Source organism: Rhinolophus hipposideros, assembly GCF_964194185.1.
Source record: "Rhinolophus hipposideros genome assembly, chromosome: 5".
Taxonomy (NCBI): Eukaryota; Metazoa; Chordata; class Mammalia; order Chiroptera; family Rhinolophidae; genus Rhinolophus; species Rhinolophus hipposideros.
The window spans coordinates 94,526,424-94,545,574 of NC_138051.1; the positions used below are offsets into that span (position 1 = coordinate 94,526,424).

Here is a 19,151-nt window from a genome sequence, read left to right on the forward strand (position 1 = left end):
TTTAAGACATTTGCCATGAGATCCTAGCACGAGGTACACCCTCAATGGTACACCGCCATCAAGACAGTTCAGCACCTAACAACGGAGGGACATTAAGTGTCTCCTGGGAGGCGGAGAAACCCAAGCCACACCTAAAGCCTTGGGAATCAGAATGGCACCAGAATCTCAACAACCCCATTGGGGGGTGGGGAGAGGGCATCATATCCCACCTGCAATTTTTTTTTACCTAGCTACGTTGGGAAAGGGCAGAATAAAGACATTTTAAGTTATGCAAAAACCTCAAAATATTTACAACATTTACTTCCCATGTTCCTTTTCTTAGGAAGTTGCTAAAGAATGTGCCACACCTCCCAAACATCAAACAAGGGGGGAAAATTTGACAAGAAAGCACACGACTTGACTCAGGAGCAAACAGTCCTTACGCACCGACACTGAATAGAGATGCACCAAATAATATGATTAACTATGCTGGAAAGACAAAGTGGGAGACAGGTAAGGGCAACAGCCCCATCTACCACAAGAGCAAGGAACTAGATGCTTCGAAATTAATTTAAACAAATTAAAGTATAATCATGTCATGTAGAAATGCAAAGGTAAATATTAGAAGAAACAGCTAAGAATTGAAAATGTTACTTCCAGGGAGCAAGACTCAGGGGGCTGCTAGTTTTCATTTAAAAACTTGTAGTGTTTGTTCCTTATGAAACTATGAACATGTATTACTTGGATAAGAGTTTAAAATAAACGCTTAAAAAAAAACACAAAAAAAACAAGCCATGGGGTGGTTTGTCCTGCAGGTTTCCATATCCACCTTTTATAACCAGAGTCTTCCATATAAGCCCATACTCAAATGAGAATTTTTTTCCTTAAAAAAAACCACACAATCAGTTTGCTGCCAATCTGAACCAAATGACTTTTGGGCATTTTGCCAGTAGATGGTTTTATACAACATTACAGGTTGTAATGAGTGAGAGAAGAAGCCTGCAGAGATTTTTCTGAATAAACTCTAGACCCGTAAATGAAATGATTAACAGTTGGGTCAGCTCTTCTCTGGCTCTTAGAAGCATCTAATTTGGGCAAGCACTGCATGGTGTCCAGGATTCTAAAATATCACACACATAATTTTTATTATCTGTATCTTTGAGCTTTCAGTGATGCCAGGGTACTCATTAATTAGCTCATTTTCCATGGGACGCTTGGCCTTCAAGATGGAATCACTCCAAGCTCCCAACAGCTTTCGGCTGGGAAGGCTTAGATTCATTCCAGGCGAGAAGGCAGTCTGTATTCAGAGTGGGTTAGAGGGCAGATTTTGGCTGTCATCGGCTCAAATGTGTTATGTAAATTCTTTTGGCCATGCTGGAATTCTGTAAACTTGAACTTCACTGCTTGGAATAAGCGAGTCCTGGGCTTGCTAATAGAGAAACGTGATTCTTGGAGTGAGAACAATGCTGGTATGTCAACTAACAAACAGTTAGAGCTCTCGAGGGTCCCCCAGAACTAATAGGGGATGAGCTTGGAAGTGATTAAAACTTCCTCATGGGAAAAATACAAGAACAAAACAAAGGTCTGAAAATTCTGGTTTTGTTTAAATGAGATCGCTTTTATCTAATCATTTTATCTTTTTTTTTTTAGGACATTCATGGGTGCAATGGAAATTCCCTAAAAGAGGTGGCAGTTCTGGAATGGGCACCAGGTGGGTGGTCTGGGTGTGCTTGTCAAGTCTGCTCCTGGTGGGCTGGGTGCCCTCGGTTAATCCACTCTGCCTCTCTGGGTTCAGCTGGCCCTGAGGGCCCCTCCTGACCTAATAGTTTGTAATTTTGTAAGTTGTCACATGCCCTCTGGGGGAGGACAATGGGAGAGGAAGCAATGCACCTTGACCTACACCTCTGAAGGAAACAGGGAGCGGAGGGAGCCCAGGGCAGAAGATAGAAGGGCGGGTGGATGCCTCTGTTCTCTCACAAACCACCTACCTGTTCTGCTCTACTTCTCAGGATGCTTTCCGGAAAGCCTTTTCAAGAAACCCACTGTGCAGGCCCACAAAGCATGCCCATGCCGAGACTGCATTCTGACGCAGGTGGACACAAAGGCTTTCTCAGGGCAGGATCCCACTGGGCTGCTTCCAGCCTTAATATCCGCTGGAGCCTGTTCTAAGCCCAGCCTCTCCGGCAACCCTCAGGCTTTTAACGGCTTTTTGCAGTGCTCGGTGGGGCCTTTGGGATTGGCACAGATGCCTCCAGAGCCAGCAATGGAAGGCAGGGGGCTGTTGAGGCAAAGTGGGAGGGACCGCACGCCTGCCCTGTGTCAGCCAGAGCTAAGCTTTTAATCTATCATTAAAAGAACTCATTTAAAAGGAGGGCTCCATTGGTGAAAATCACCACTTTACCTCAATTCAATCAATGCAAAAGTAACTTTAAAATGCGTCCCACCGTCCTACTCAAAAACAAAAAACTAGGGTGAAAAAAAGTGCACTGCCGCTTGGATTTTGCCATTCCCAGACATCCTTTCCCGGAGCTGGCAGCTGTGTGCTGCTCAGATGTCCCCCTAGACCACACAGGTGCGTGGAGACCAGGCACCTTTACCCAAACATCCCCTCCTGGATAAAAACGTGGCAGTTTGCTTCCCCGTGGAGGTTCTGCCTGGGGCATCCACCCTCTTTCTCGTCAGGAGGACCCTCACCTGAGAGGTAAGTAACTTGGACCTTACAAACCTGCATATGGGTTAAAACCCGGGTTATAGCTAAATACTAGTAACTGACAAAGCAAGGCACGCGAGAACAAAGCCCACCCAAGGATCCGGCATACCCGAGTGTTGAGTACGCAGCCAGAGATAAAGCATGCTAAGACGCACGGGAGGAGAAGGAAACATGAAAACAAAGCGGCGAGTCCCAGTTTCCTGGTTGGTCCCCGACTGTCTGCAGAGGTGCGCTGTCCAGAACCTGAAATAAAATGAAGTATAAAGACTCCCACCCCGTCAGGGCCAGGTCTTTTTATTATGCAGACACACGCCTCAGAGTCTGTTCACGTCCAGCTGTGGGAAGAGCAGCAAGCAGTATACCAGGAACCAGAGGAAGAGGATAAAATACATCATGTCCGGCTGCTGCACAAACTGTGTCAGCGAGTCTCTCTGCAGACTATGGCTCTCTGGCAGTGTGGCTTCTCCGGAGTGGTTGGCCTTCCTGCAGAAGGAAGACACAGGCAAGGCAGTGACAAGCAGGTCCCCAGTTTAGAGGACCCCACTCGCTCCCCGTACTCCAACCTCACTGTCCAACGGGAGAGCTGAGGGCTGCCCAGAGAGGCGTCCAAGAGGCCTCGCGTTGCATGTAGACCCAAGGCGGGGGACCGCAGTCCAGGCAGCCCTGTGAGCTTTTACACATAGTCAGTTCACCTCCACAACACGAAGAGGAAGGAGCTGTTAGCCCATTCCACAGATGCGCACATTGAGACTCATGGGGTAGAGTGGCTTGCCCCAGGTCAACAATTACTTTGTGATAGAGCCGGACTCGGCCAGGTCTAACTGCCAGTCCAGGGCACCTTCCTTTCCTCCACTGCACCCTTACTGCAGAGTTAGATACTGAGCTCTATCATGAGTGAGTAACAGAGGGGACTTGATAAGTCATCTAAAGGAACAGACAGTTCCCAGATTACAGATCATTTAAAAACAGCCATCAGAAACAAAGACACATCCTACCACCACCAAATTTGGCTTTTAGCTTTGGAATATAACCTTCAAAATAATTACTAGATTTGGTTTTGGTCAGATTTATCTTTCTTCTTTTATTTGACAGAAGGTAGCATTAAAATGACATTTAGCTTTTGCCTGGCAGATAAATCCCAGAAGGGAGCTGTGTGGAGACCAACCACAGCTCCAAATTTCCACCAAGGAAAGGGTAGAGGGCCATAATCTGATTGGAGGGGGGGTTGGGGACCTCTGCTTGAAGCTGTATTTATAGAAGCCGAGCATATAAGCTTCTTTGGGTCATTTGGGGCATGTGATGGAGATTATGAGAAGCGAAACCCACTTCAACCCCAGACTCTGTCCTGACCCAGTGACAGGCTAGGCCAAGAATGGAGGAAACATTTGCCTTGTTCTAGAAACTGAATAATTCACAGGCAGATAACGGGCAACTGACAGAATTTCTTTCTCTTTCTTAAAACTGTTTTTATAGAAAATTTAAACTACGGTTTTTTATTGAAGTAATAAATGCTTGAAAACATGGAAAGCACGACTGCATTTCTCAGCCTTGCAGGTTCAATTTTCAAAGTCTTTATCTCATAAAAGCTAAAAGCACTATTTTCCTATGAGTATGTCAAGCCTAATGGAAACCTTGAATTAATATTTCTATTTTATGGCAGGGGAGGGAAACAGGTCTTGCTTCTTTGTAAGGAGCCGAAGAGGTAGAGTTCTAGGGATTACACCCTTGGGTGTTGGGCAATATTCAGACAGAGGTTTTCCACTCCAATAATTTAAGTCCTTCTCAGCCAATTGAAATCCGTGGCAAATATTTTTTTTAAAAAATCAGTACAATTAAGTGATTCAGTAACTTTCCCAGGGAGAGGGGCATCTCAGACTTGTCAGTTTTAGAGATTTCTCTGGTTTCCTATGTCCTAACTGGGCAGGTGTGCAGTCATTCAGCAATCTGAGCCTAGGTCGTCTAGTTCTCCAACAGTAAGAAATACTTTCATAGACATCCTGGCATGTCTGCATTCCCTCTTCTTGTCTGCTCTGATGCCATAAAACTGTAAAATCAGCTCAGTGAGCTTCTGAGTATTGTACCTGCAATGGCGACACAGAAGGAACACGGTTGTCAGGCACGGTAGCATTTAGACCACACTCAGTATCACGTCACTACCTCCTGCCTGGCTCTTCCTCGGACAGCCAGCTTATGCCACCGCGTTATTTAAATGCAGCTGCCTAACCCGGACCCGTCCTGAAACTGAGTCATTTTCTGTTCACTAATATCCACTTTCCCTACCCACTCACATGCAATTTACAGTCATTTTCTTTGGAACGGGTATTTTCTTGCATTATCTCGGACTCTTACTCCTGATTATCAACAAAACATAGCTGGAGAATCGCCCCCCCCCAGAAGGTAGGCTGCATAATTAAAAAGGAAAATATTTTTTAAACCCCACACAACTTGGAGTAGAGTAAGGCCACCAACCTGTTTAACATGCGGTTTCTTCTCTCATCCACATCAGCTGCGTTCCTCAATTGAACATAGCTAAAATGATCCTACAGTGAAATTTATAAACAAAACCCCCGCAACCCAATTAGTAAAGATGAAATCTCTGAAACAGAAAATAAAACGATTTTAAATATACAAAGCCAAGCATGTCATGCTTTTTTCAACATTGCAAACATCTAGTTCCCAAGTCAAACTGGTAAACAACATTCTGCATTTTCCTGCCCTCTCCCCTGATGCCCCACTGGTGGCCCCACCACCCACCACCTGAATCAGAGCTGTGGACCGTGGTGTTTTGGGTCCCAACACCTCCAGAGCTAAGTAGTTGCTAATGTAAAGCAGACCCTCTATGTCTGCTGCACGTCTGTCTCTGAACGTGATCTTTCTGGGTGTGTGTGCAGGGGTCGGGGGTGGGGGTACTGGATACGTTGCTGTACTTTTTTTAATATAACAAAGAGGCCTTTGGGCTTTAAAATCATCACTTTATTTATATCCCCTATCTGCCAAACTGGACATCCACCCGGGCTGTGCTTAAGGACAAGGTTTCAATTTGCTTGTCTTCTATCCAAAAGTCTAGTTGCTGCACGTCAGTAATTTCAAAGCTCTGGGCTGGGGAGGAGGAAGGGTGGAAAGGAACTGATTAGCAGGGGTGCACGGAAGAAGAAGAAATTCACATACTAACCGATTCCAAAGACCTATTAGAATGTCGTCGAATGTAAATGCTGGAGTCACTGTGGCTAGTCCTGAAAAAGAAACACACGTTTTGAATTGGTGCCACCAACAGCTCCTGGTGGCTCAGTGGGGCTCACCCTCCTCCTGAGGCTTCCACATGTGGACTTGGGAAAACTAAGTTTTCCGACCCAGGGACGGAAATGAGACATTTTATCCAATATACATACCCACTTGGGCTAGAGTGCGCTTACACGTAGGAGGATGGCTATTAGAGAGACAAACTGGGCCCTCATCAACAAGAAACAACAGTGAGAAAGAATGCCAAATAGAAAGCAGCCCACATATTCTTGAAAGTCATAGGATTTCACGGCAGGAAGAATCTCTTTTTCCAAGCATCCCTAAGTCTGGGGATTCACCGGACTTCCTCTGCTAGCTAAGGTCAGACCTGGGCGGAGACCTGGTATCCTGACTCCCTTTCCAGTGCTCTGTCCTGTGCACAATGCTTCTGTCCGCTCTCCAGTGTACCACCTCGTCTCCTGTCATGCAGGAGGCAGCTAATTTTCTGCCTATGTTTTTGAGGCTGACGGAATGGGTCTCTAACTTTCTAATAAAGCTGGCTCACCCAGGCAGGGCTGAGGCAAACAAGACCCAGCCAGAGGCCTGGGCTGTCATCCTGGCTCCTGGTTAATTAACTGGCGACCGTAGACAAGTATTCTGTCTCTAATCAGTCTTCCTCATCTATAAAATGGATGGTCATTCCTACCCCCTACTTCACGGAGCTGGTGGGGATAACAGTGGACTATAGGTCAAAGTGGCCCGCCTTGCTGCTCACCAGGAGAAAGAGGTATTGGGTGTTGATGTGGCCTGGTACAGAGAGGGCCATCTCAGCTTCCTCCAGGGAAACCTACTAGGTGGCATCCTGGGAGCCAGAAAAAAGGCATTTGACGCAGAGTTGATTCATCCCCAGGGAATTCATCATTGGCAGCCTTGGTTTTCCTGCTCACTGCTGTCCTGAAAACCTCTCTTGCTTTTGGCACGTTTCCAACTGAGAGTTATTGGGCACCTACTATGTGCCAGGTACTGGGCTAGGCCTTGTCCTCAATGCAAAGCGGGTGCTAGTTTTTCCTGGTTGGTATCACAGCACAGAAATGAAACAAAATGCACCCACAAAGGAAAAAGAGCCCCCGCTGACTAGAAGCCAGCAGTGTCCGTAAGAGCCGACTCAGCACACTGGGAGCAGCAGGAGACGCCGGGCACTCTTTCCCTCTGTGTTTGTAGTTTTTCTAGTAAAAAGCGCATCCCTGTGAGGAGAGGACTCTTGTGTTTTCCTCTCCCCTCTTTCCCAGCATGCTTTCTTTAAGGTGGTTCTGTGTTACAGCATAACCAACATGAGATTGGTTACTCATTCATTGGAACTTCATTCTCTAGGCAAGTACCATTAAGAGCCTACTGTGTGCCAGGCACTAAGGACAGCAGACTGAGAGCGTACATTCATTCATTCAATCAATCACTCAAAGCACCTGCACTGAACGCCAATGGCAAGCCAGGGGCCGTGCTAAATGTTCGGATCATGTAATGTGCCCTCCCCACCTCCAGGAAGCTGGCTCACCATCTAGGTGGGGAGCAGATCATAAATACATCCGTACACACATAAATACATCCAAATGATTATAGAAATTACTGTTTTGATAAGAGTAGAGGCTATAAGGACATATAAAGTGGGGTTAAAAACAGCTTGGAGGAATCCAAGAAGGCTGCTTGGAGGAAGTGCGAGTGAAGCTGAGACGTGAGGGAGCGAGGCAGGAGGCAGGCAGGGGACAGAGGGTCCTCAAAGGTGAAGGAGCTTAGGTGAGGGCTGGGCATTCAAGGCCAACTAAGGCCAGCGTGCCTGGCTTGCTGGGGATGAGAGGAGAGAGTGACTAAAGTTGGACGAGATGAAGCGGAGAGACAGCTCACGAGGCATGCAGCAGGCTCTGGAACAATGGGCCTTTCTGTCTAGACCAATGGGAAGCCACAGGTGGTGACAGAGTCAAGGTACAGCTGGGAAAAACATCCCAGTTCTGGGAAGAGAGATGCCCAAGCCTCAGTCCCATTCAATAGCCTTGGGCCAGGTAATGACTTTGAAGTCAGTTTTCGCCAGTGTAAAAGCCAGTGATGGCACCTCCTACACTGCAGGGAGCAGGTGAGATGGCCTGGCACACAGGAGGGGCTCAGGGGTCCTCATTCATTCACACAAGCACAGCTCTGCTTCCTTTTGGCATGCAACTTTCACTTGGGCTGAACTGCTTCACAGTAATTCCAGTTTTGCCTGAGGTGAGCTGGGGAGGAGGAGCTAGGAAGGTAATTGCTGCCTGCTCTGTGCAGGGAGGTCAGAGTAAAATCTTCCCACTGACAAGTCAGCCAGGCCTCTCCTTCCCACATTCGCTGAGATAACGGTCTACTTTTCAATATTTCTCCTTCTTTGTTTACCTCCACAGGGATGGGTTTTGCTGGTACTTCTTGATGGAGTACATATCCAAGATGTTGGCTTCCCCCCAAGGCTCACGTGTCTCCCCACATGCTCTTACACCCCACAAATATTTACTGAGGTACCTGCTGTGTGCCAGCTGCTTGCTCAGGCTGTTTCTATCACCTGGGATGCCTTCTCTCTCCCTCTCCCAAATCCAGATCCCATTTATCCCTTGACTCTCAATGCAAATGATATCTCAGCCCCACGCCCCCCACCTCAGGCTGTCCCGATCCTCCTCTCCACCTGCATCTGAGGTCTAAAACGTGAAATCCCCACTTGCCTCTTAACAACTAAGGTGTCCCACCTATCCCTCATAGGATTCGTAGAGCATGTCTTATCTGTCTCTAGCTGTGAAGCCCTGGGGCATGGAGCTGTGCCTGAATCATGGCTGGGGCTGACCTCTTCTGAGGCCCCCAAGTCTAGCAAACTCCATCACAGAGCGGCTACTCAGAGATTACTGAGTATTCACGTGCTTAGGGAGAAGATGAGCAGTCTGGCGTAACAGCCAAGGAGCCCTCCCTGAGTTGTGATGGAGTAGATGACAGCCCTGAGCCATCTGCCCATAAGAGCTCACTGGCACTTAGACCAGAGTCCAGCGACATGCTAAGACACAGATGGCTGCTGGACAATCACGTCAGAGGCAGGGAGAGGGGCTCTGGCAGTCATGGGCAAAGTCGGCAGGCGCCTTCCGCTGTGCCTTGGCCCTCGACGCCCAGGCTTCCAACGACTCTCCCTTTGTCCCCCCACAGCCCAGGTACGGAAGCAAGGCAGAGCAGAGATGGAAAGCTGGGCATCTGCCACCTCCTTCTTGGCTCTCCCTGTATGGGCTTCTCCCCAAATGCATATCTCGACAATTTCCCTCTGCAGCCACTGGCTCACCCACCACAGGCAAGGAGGGGTCACGAAAAGAATGTGGACCATGGAGTCCGACCGGTCTGAGTCCAAGACCCCAGCTATGCCATCTCCTAAGCTGAGAGGTGCCCCTGAGCTCCCTTGTCTGCCGTAATGTGTACAACCGCACCTATCTGCCTGTGGGGCTGCCCACAAGAATTACTGAGGAAACCTATGGGTAATGCCTGAACACACAGGCCGTGTAATCAGTGACTACTGCGATGATGAGTGCTAATGGGAGAGACTAGGGCCTTCTAAAATTCAGCAGTTAAATATTCTCCCTGGGACAAACCTGGTTTATCTGGTGGCCTTAGTGTGACAAAGCAGATAGGTGCTACAAGTTTCCTGTAGATCAGCTGAAGTTCAGGATCCTCCCTGAGATAAATGAACCATTCTTACTTCTTTGGATCCGAACTCAGGGGTGAAGCCATATGTAGTCCAAATTCCACGTGACAGCAATAAAAGGTCCCCTCAGCACATAATGCAGCAAATCCCTTCCAATTCTATAAGACGCTAACAAACGCCTAAGTTTGATCTCTAACTAGCCCAACCAGTGGTTATCTGGAGGCTGGGGGTGGCTGACGAAGTCTCCAAGTCCATTGCTTTTCACACCCCACATCTAATACCTGTGTTCCAGCCATTCCTCTGCTCACTGCTAGTTCCCACCCAGGGGCACTTTGGGTGAGGAAAGAAGACGAGTTTCAGGTCTTCCTGTTTTGCTGCAATTGAGCAGGTCTGGTAATGGCAAGGTCGGGGCCAGGGGAGACCCAGGGGCAGAGAATGAGGATGGAGCTGTGTTTCCGATTCTGGCAAATGACCAACTTACCAGATGAATTTTGTATGAATCTGTGTTTCCCCTGCTGTCTGTCAGCCCAACCCCTGCAAGTCCCATCACACCCGAAACTGACAATGGAATGAGTTTAGAGAGTAAGCTCTAGCTGGGCCTCTGGGGTGAGAAGAAAGTAATAAAATACCTGGAAAGGACTCTGTTGTCACCAGTGTCTTCTTCCAGGTCATTTGAGGATCTAACAGTTCCGGGTGCTACGAATATTGAACTTTCTACGTGGTCCACATGTTTCCTTTTTTCCTTTTTTTTACTGCTGGTCGATTCTTCCATTACCTTTTCTTCTATAGGGTTTGCTAAGTTTTCCGAGGTTGGGGGTTCCTGGGACTTAAGGACAAGACAACCAAATGCAAGTCAGTGTTTCATGCTGAGAGGACGAGTGAGTGACACCACCCAGCAGTGCTCCGCTCCACCTCGATCACGAGGCCCAGCTAGGGCGTCCCTTCTAAGTCTGCGTCTCCCATGAGCTCCTTCCAGCTGAGCCCACCTTGGAACAGAGCCCACCCCAACTTCTGCCCCCTGTGCAGAATTCAAATGCTCCAGATGGGTACAATGGAAATAGCATGGGGTTTAGAGTTGGTAGGATCTGTTTAAAATCCTGGATGAAATCAGCTATCTGACCTTGAGAAACTGACTTCATCTCGCTGGCCCTCAGTTTCCCTGTCCATCAAATGGGTATAATAACTATCAACCTCTTTCCACAATACCACAGTGTTTCCTCTAAAGGACGTCCCTTACAGTGGGCAATGGTTGGACTCTTCACACAACTGTCATCCGCTTAAACAGAGAAACGAATCCTGGAAGCCAGGTGGGCCAAAGGATGTTTGGAGAGGTACACACATAGGCAAACGTACAGCTGATGGGATGGCATGCACTGTGCCTTTGGATGAGGGTGGATCGTAGTGCATCTCTAGTGTTTATTTGATAAGAAAGATTCTCTGACCATTGTCCACACTAGGCACTGTGAAACCCAGTAGCAATGTTCCTGCGTGAAACTGAGAAGCGTGGGAATTGTTGGGGCCACTCTCAAGAATTCCTTCAGGGGCTAGAAGAACTGGCTGAACAGGTGTCAGACTGAAAGGATACAGTGGCCAGGCAGGTGCACCCCACAGAACAAAGCTCTGTGCAGGAATTAAAAGCTTTCTCAGCAATTTGAGACTCCAGTCCCTCTTCCCTCATCCACGGTACCTTTCCTGAAGAAACGAGGACATTTCTTTTTTAAAGACTAGAAGAAGAACTTGCCATTTTCTAGTCTCTTTTCTAAAGGAGGGCCAGGAATCAGAGCAATGCTCTGTCCCACGTCGTCTTGTCTGCCAGGAGGCAAGACACACAGACCTCACCTGTCATTCTGAGCTGTACCCCCTCCCTCCGCTCACCAGCAGGGATCAAGGCCAGAGGTACACTGGGGAGCCAATCGCAAGTGGGCACCTGCTCGTAGTACAGGTGAGAGCCAGAGGAAGCAGATCAGAGCCCAGAGAAGTAGCCAGCGCCAGTGTCGCTCCCACACTGTGCCCAGAATGCAAGCTTTCACGCCCAGCTCAGTGTGAGATGGATTCGAATCTAGCTCTCCCGATCCCATTCCCAGCCCCGGACTCTTTCCAGCCCACCCCACATCACCTGTCCACATGCTGGACACACGGAGGTGCACAACCTACTTTTAGCAATGATTGGAAGAGAAGCAGAAGAGAATGCAGGCCGCATTCAATCAGCCGGGGGGGACAGGGACCAAGTCCCGAAGGAGCCATTTCATATAACACAGAGGGGCAGACACGCAACTCAGCCTTTCTTCCCACCACCTACTCACCCAGACCCCTATCTTTTGTCCTCAAAGAGCTTTTTCGCCCATAACAATCCACAGTATCACTCCAGGTGCTGTGATGGTCCCCCAACCTGGGGCTCTCAAGACCTGATCTCACTGAGAGACTTTCTAACCCTGCTGGATCTTGGGGTCTCCTGCAGGAAGCGCCTTCTGGGGCAGGGCTGGTTTCTGGCAAGTCAGCAGACAGCAGGTGGGAGGGAGGTGGGCAGTCAGGACTGGGTCCCTTTACGTGGGGGCACAAAGGGAAGATGGCAGGCGGGCCCCTGGTACCTGTGGAACCATCAGTCCTCTTCTCCATCCAAAGGTGGACACAGAGTGAGTGCCCCCATCCCAACGGGCCAATTGGCCCTGTCACGCTTGCCTCCTAGGCTGTTACCACCTGAGAATTCTGCTCCCCACCGTGTTCCAGGCAGCGATTCCCCATTGTCTGGAGTTGGTAAACCAATAAAAGCAAGCTGCCACTGCTGGCCTCTCTAAACTCAGGAGGTCTTGTAAGGCTTCTCCGAGTCCCCTTTCTCTTGTAGGCTTCCTGAGCTGCACACCTCCTCTGGGCCCCTCCCTCAGCCCCGACTCTGTCCGGTCATAAGCCAGCGCATCACCTTTTATTGTGGTGTTTAATTTACCCTACCTCCGCCTTACGCCCCCCAAATCATCAAGCAATGCTACATCCTTTAATCCTGCATCAGGCTGGTCTCTAGCGTCCAAAGAATAAAACACAAATGCTCACTTTCTCCTGGGAGAGACAATCACAACCCACATAACCAGGCTAAATACTCCAGTAGAAAAGGTTGAAAATATCATTGGCTACAGATGAGAGCAATTGCTGTGCCTGGGGAGGAAGCGGGGAGGGCTCCTGGGAGGAGCTGCCAATGGCACGGGGCTTTGACGGTGAAAAACTGCTTGCCAAGTGAAGGATTGGCAAGGGCGTTCCAGGTGGGGGGACCAGATCAAGCAAAGCCTGGAGGCAGAGGAGAGAGGGTGTAACTGGGAGCCAGAGAGGAGGCCGGTGTGGCTGGAGGGCAGGTAGAGAAGGGGGTCCCGAGGGATGGGCGGCCAGGTGGGAAAGGAAAGAGTCTCAGAGATCGTGCTAAGGAATGTGGACTTTATGATGGAGTTGGGAGCAGGGGAGTGATAAGGTGAGATCTATGTTTTAGGGTCCTCTGCCAGTTGTGGAGGGCACTGCACTGGGGAGGAGAGACGGGCGACATGGGAAGAGACAATGGGATGGCCAGCAGTAGTCAGCGACCTGCCGCAGCTGATGGATGTCCTTAGCAGGACCCTGCACTTTCCCACCTTGGTTCCCGTGCTCAGGCTGCGACTTCCACCCAGAACTCCCTCCCCAGCTCCAGCGCCCCGACACACGCAGCCATTATGCATCTGGTTGGGGGTCTCCCTCTGGCGAACTCCCGAATCCCTTTGCTGGGCCCCATCCCTTATGTCTGATGCCACGTTCCCTCCTAGCGCAGTGACTGGGGACATGGGCTTCCCAGCATCAAACCCCAGAGGCAGGATCTCCTTTTTGCTCCCTTTTCCCTGCCAGTCCCTGCACCCTGCCTCTCATAGGCTGGACGGAGCGTGCAGGTGAGCTCACCTGGGGTCCCTTCCCTCCCAGGCTGTCTCCCCCGGGCACCCTGTCTGCACCGCACCTGCAGGGGCCCAGTCACTGTGATTTTGGATCCACTCCTGGATTGCCAGTGCTGCGGTGCCAGGTCTTATTAACAGGGGTCCTGAGGAGGGCCCCTCCCCTCTGCGTCGCTGCAGTATCACACCAGGACCCCGTACCTCTCACTGCTCACTACAGTGACCCCTCTTGAGCTGCTGGGCCAGGTGAAATGGGAATGCCAAGTGGCAGATAAGTGTGTGCCCAGCTGCTTGAGCTCAAAAGTGCGTGTCTCCCCCCCACCTCCCACCATCCCCCCCACTTCAAACCACTGGGGGCAAAAAATAGTGCAGAACAGGCAAAAGGCTTTTAAAAATCAAGGCTGGAGTCAAAGGTGAAGTCTCCCTTTGGTTTTCCTAGGCCAGTGCAGGAGGCGGGGGCTATGATTCATTAAATGCACCCCAAGTGTAGCTATGATTACTATTTAAAATTATCACTGTTACTACTATGCTGGACCCTCAAACATGACCTTGTTTGACCCTCTTGGCAGCCCAGGATTAGGGGGCAGAGCCAGGATTAGGGGGAGGTCAGTGAGGTGCCCCGGGTGCAAAGTTTAAGGAGCGATCACACTCGGGAGCCAGTCCTGCCTTTGCCAGAGCATGAGTGAGCACTTCCTTGAATGTGGGCCCTGGGATGCCCATGAGGGGAGCTTCTGGTTCCCTAATTTAGGAAGGACGAAGCTGAGCTTCAGAGAAGGGCGGAATTCCCCATGCAGGGCAATCACATACCTGGTGGTTCTCCCCAGGGGCACTGTCTTCAGCCTCCCTTTGCTGCTGGGCCTCTTGGGCGGCTGGGGGAGCAGGTTCCGAGGCTGGTTTGGCACCCTCTGCACCCCTGTCCAGAAAGGGCTCCTGGACGGTGGCCAGGGAGAGGTCCTCGCCCAGCCCTGAGAAGCTGCAGCTGCTGCGAGAGGCCTCCGCCGCCTCCTCCTCCCGGGGCCCCGGCTCACACAAGTAGCCCTCTGCTTCTTCGAAGTCCATCTCTTCATTTTTCAAATCATCCGTGCCTTCCGCATAAGCCTCCAAAACTGCAGCCAGGGGAACCTCGTAATGTGGGTAGTAGAAAAGGTCGTGGGGGATGACGGAAATCTTGGAGAGGGGTGGGGAGGGTTTGAAATCCAGCCCTTCGTCACTGTGGCTCCCAAGTGTCTCCAAGCTGACATTGCTGCTTGGCAGTTCGGAAGGCCATCCCCCGCCAAGCCCCGGAGAGCCTTCGGCCTCCCCTTTCTCCTCGCCATGTCGCCGATGCGGGGACTTGCGCTTTGCCTTTTCATATACCTCTGTCTTTTTATCCACCGGTGCCTCCTCTGGGGACAAACAATAGCCTTGGCCGTCTTCTTCACGGTCCTTCTGAGGTTCGTGCTTGCCAGGCTTCCCAGGGGGCTCATCTGAATCTTCCTTTTGGTGGGCAGATTTACCTTTCTTTTTACCCAGTTTCTCAGTGTGCTCCTCCAAAACCACATCCTCGGCAGGCTTTTTCTCAGGAGACAAAGGAACCTCAGTGAAAGCCTGGCTGGTCGAGGCGAAATCTACTAGGTCGCTGTTAAATTTAGAGGCTTTTAATGGTATGCCTTCGAAATAATCTTCCTCATCCATAGCTTCTGCAGTCAACAGCTTGACCTTGATCTCCAAGCAATCAGCCATAACAGTATCCTCTCCAAGGCGTGACAGGGGCCTACTGGCGGGCTGCTGCTGGCTGCCGTGGCTGGCTGCCCTCTCCAATGCCCCATTCCAGGAGGGAGAACTCTGGGCAGTCTGAGAATTATCGATCTTACCATCTGCCAAGGAAACATCACCCAGGGCTTCGTCAGAGGCTACTTCCAGGATCTTTGGGGCTTCCTGTTTTGGCTTTTCCTCGGCAACCTCAACTGCCACGATATGTCCATCTTGCTTCAACAATTCCTTTGTCCCTCTTGGGCTCCCTTCAAAGCCAAAGTCTTGACTGTAGAAAGTATCCTTACTGCAGGAAGCATCCTTATAGGGGTCAGCTTCAAAGTGCACAGTTTTCTTGATTGGCAGAGAGATGGACCTCCGGTTGTCCTTTCTGGATAAGATGGAAGATTCTGGAGATGGTTCACTGATATTGCTGGTCTTACCTGGGACCTCTTGGAGGACCTGGTTGATAACATGGTGCATGACCTCGGTGGAGGTGTCTGACAGTGTATGGCCAGAAACGCCACCCAGGCAGGATTCCTTCATGCTCTCGGGCTTGTCACAGACAAAGACTTTGGAGGGTGGTGGGTGGCTGGCTTCATGGTTAACGGTGTAGGCACGTTCCCCATTTTCAGTCAGAAAGAAGACTGTGCTCTCCTGTTCAGAAGGCGTTTCTTTGATGCGGACAAAGGTGGATTCAATCGGGGCTTCTTTATCTGAATCCTCAAAATCGTCCTGCAAAGAAACACAAGGAAACATAAAATCAGACGGGCATTTAAGTACAATGTGTATTCCCCTCTCAGGAAATAAAAAACAAAGAAGACAGAGCTGCTTCAGAATTACCACCAAGTGCACTGATTAAGAGGTAGATGGTTGAAGACTGTTGCTCCTGCTGAAGTGTGAACACACCAGAGAAATAAAAAACACTATTTTTTTAAAGCTTGGGATGCAAACAAAGCTCAATGAACTAAATAAACTCTAGAGAAGGACAAGCTCTTCCTACGTAAGTGGAGACTGTCTTCATCCCTGGGGGCCACTGCCTAGTCTGGCTATGGACAGGAGGAGAGCTGACCTACCCGAGATAAGGAAAAATCAGCCAAATCTTCATTGATTGTGTCGGCTGGTGTGGGAGACTGAACATAGAAGGGCCCCAAACATCAAAACCAATTCTTATATGCTAAGGCTCCCACATGGGGACTTTTGTTGAGTAAGAGGCAGCTGTGGGCAGGGCTGAAAAGCAGACAGTGACCTTGGTATTGCAGCGTTTGGCTCCCAATGCACTGGTAGAGACAGTGGGCTGAACTCATCTGAAAATTATTTGAAACCAGAGAGCTGCAACTAAATAAAACTGCAACATATCCCCCCTTATCAACTCCTGAGAAGGCCAAAATAATCAGCGCATTGTAAGTCCTTGTTTAGGAAAGTACTACAGTCTCAGGGGGGAGAAATACCACCTACCTCAAGCTCTACTATTTATTTATATGTCAGATCTGGCAAAAAATAAGAAAAACATTCAAGGTGCCAAGAAGCAGGAGAATGAGACCCATATCAAGAGAAACAATAGTCATTAGAAGTAGACCCAAATATGACCCAGGATTAGAACTAGCAAATAAAGATTCTGAAATAACTACTATTTAACCTACATTACAAAAAATACAAAGGTAGTTCTTTGGGATGAAGGGAAATGATCATATATGGAAGATTGAATCTGAAGGAGGGAAGGAATAGTACATGAAATGGTGAACATGTGGTCAATATAAAAAACTATTTAAAAAGTTTTCTTAAGAAGCCTCCTGACTGTTTAAAGCAAAAGTAATAACAAAGTATTGGGGATTAAAACATATATAGAAGTGAATTAAATAACACTAATAGAACAAAGGACCGGAGAGGAAGTGAGCAGAATTAAATTGTTGCATATATAAAAATACAAAATATGCATTTTACTTGAAGTGACATAGTAATTCAAGGTAGATTGTAGTATGTTCAAGATGAGGATTAGAATCCCTAGAGCAACATTAAAAGGATAAAAACCAGGAGAAATGGCTAAAAAGCCAATAGAGAGCTAAAATGGGAACCACAGAATAATAATCCAAAAAAAGTTAGGAAGGAAGTACAGAGGAACACAGCACTAATAGGAGCAATGGAAAACAATAATCAAGATGGTAGATGAAATCTCTGTGAGTGGACGAATAACATACTCATTAAATGACACACTAATTCTTGGCAGAATGGATAAAGAGACCGACTATATACTGCTTGTAAGAGACATGTTTAAAGATTAGCACAGACACACACTGAAAAGAAAAAGATATATTATTGCCAACATCGTGAGAAAGCTAGTATAACTATATGCCTATCAGACAAAGTATACTGCAAGACAAAGAAATTACATAAAAACAAAACGATCTAATTATGAGGAAGATACAACAATCCTAACTGTGTAATGTGTATGCATTTACAGCATAGCTTCAACATACAGACAGCAAAAACTGACAGAACTAAGAGAAATAAACCCACAATCATAAGTTGGAGATTTTGCACATTTCTCCCTCACACTAAGTGACAGGAAAAGCAGAAAAAAGTATCAGTATGCTTACAGAGTATGAGAACAGCACATTAACCGAGCCAACCTTTTCGATATTTAAAGAATGTTAATTCCTTGACCGCATAAGACACATTCTTTTCAAGCGCATGTGGTACATTTAACCAAAATAAGCCGTATGTTAAGCCATAAAGCTCGGCACAGAGCGTGCTACATGGATGGCCAGGATTTAATGAATGTTTATTGAAAGGAACTAAACGCAGCTGTATTGTTAAAGAACAGTTCAGTGGGTGTCTAGATTGTCACCTGTAGTCCCCTGGGGATTTGAAGGGACTGTTCTGTAGTGATGCATGGTGTTGTTCTATGAATCAAGATGACTTTCTCCAGGTATCACAGGTTGCTCAGCTTCTCATTCCCCTGCCCCAGTCTCTGACCCCAGCACTGGGGAGACGCACATGTCAGATATGCAGAATCAAGGCTGTGACCCTGACTCACACAAATACATACGCTTTAGTTGACTTCAAACTCTGCCTACATCTTAAAGGCTTTGGGCTAATAAAAGCCCTTGGTGCCTAGTGTCTCAGAATTTAGTAACAGGCTAGAAAAATTAGAAATATTATTATAGATTATATTGTATAATATTATATAAGATACATATATTAATAATATGCTATTATTGTAAAATAATAACAATCACCACCATTTGCTGAGCAACCACCGTTGTTTCAGGCACCAGGACTAGGTGCCTTACATATCTATTTATTCTTCACACAACTCTGAAATGTGGGGACTATTTCCATGTCACAGATGATACCTCATACAGACATGAATCAGAAGTTAAGTAAGCAGCTTGAAATCACACAGCTCAAGCGGCAGAGCTGACATTCCAGCCCAAGGAATTCCTGCTTCTAAGGTGAGCTGTGGTGCAGGAACAGATGGGAAACACACACACACACGTAGGAACTAGAATGAAAGCCACAGCATGGGAGGACGCAGTCTGGCTTTTCTGAGCTGTACCAAATGGGGTCTCAGTTTCAGCCATAAGTTGTAAGGGATCTAAGAGCCTGAATTTTGGAACCACAGAGACCTGGGGTCACAGAGCTCTGTGCTTGGTGGCTGTGTGACCCTGGAGAGGGCTTAAAGCCTCTGAGCGCCCATAGTCTCATCTACAAAATGAGGATCATGAGCTGAGCCATGTCGGACCATAGAAATGACAGTCAGCCCAGAGACATACAGGACAGGTACCTGACCAGCCTCCAGCTAAAAGAGCAGCCCCGATCTCCCAGTGACCATTTAGCTCCTTATGCTTATTTTTTTCTGTCTATTACTGATAACTATTTGAAATTATAATGTGTTTGCTGACTTATTTACTGTTTTCTCTAT

The 19,151-nt window shown here is 48.3% G+C and overlaps 1 protein-coding gene across 2 annotated transcripts in view; it reads right to left on the bottom strand.

Moving 5' to 3' along the window:
• Window positions 1-280: 280 nt before the first annotated feature.
• The window catches only part of CLMN (calmin), a 102,816-nt gene continuing 83,945 nt past the window's right edge, over window positions 281-19,151 (bottom strand). The window contains exons 9-14 of one of the 2 annotated variants that reach the window (XM_081049410.1): window positions 14,303-15,961; window positions 10,226-10,422; window positions 5,862-5,922; window positions 5,159-5,229; window positions 4,674-4,770; window positions 1,591-3,168 (exon numbers count right to left, since the gene is read on the bottom strand). In XM_081049410.1, the coding sequence (XP_080905536.1) occupies window positions 3,004-3,168; window positions 4,674-4,770; window positions 5,159-5,229; window positions 5,862-5,922; window positions 10,226-10,422; window positions 14,303-15,961 (2,250 nt within the window). In that variant the 3' untranslated portion in view covers window positions 1,591-3,003. Of the gene's footprint in view, window positions 3,173-4,673; window positions 4,771-5,158; window positions 5,230-5,861; window positions 5,923-10,225; window positions 10,423-14,302; window positions 15,962-19,151 lie in introns of both variants that reach the window. The other variant, XM_081049409.1, reaches the window with a different exon arrangement.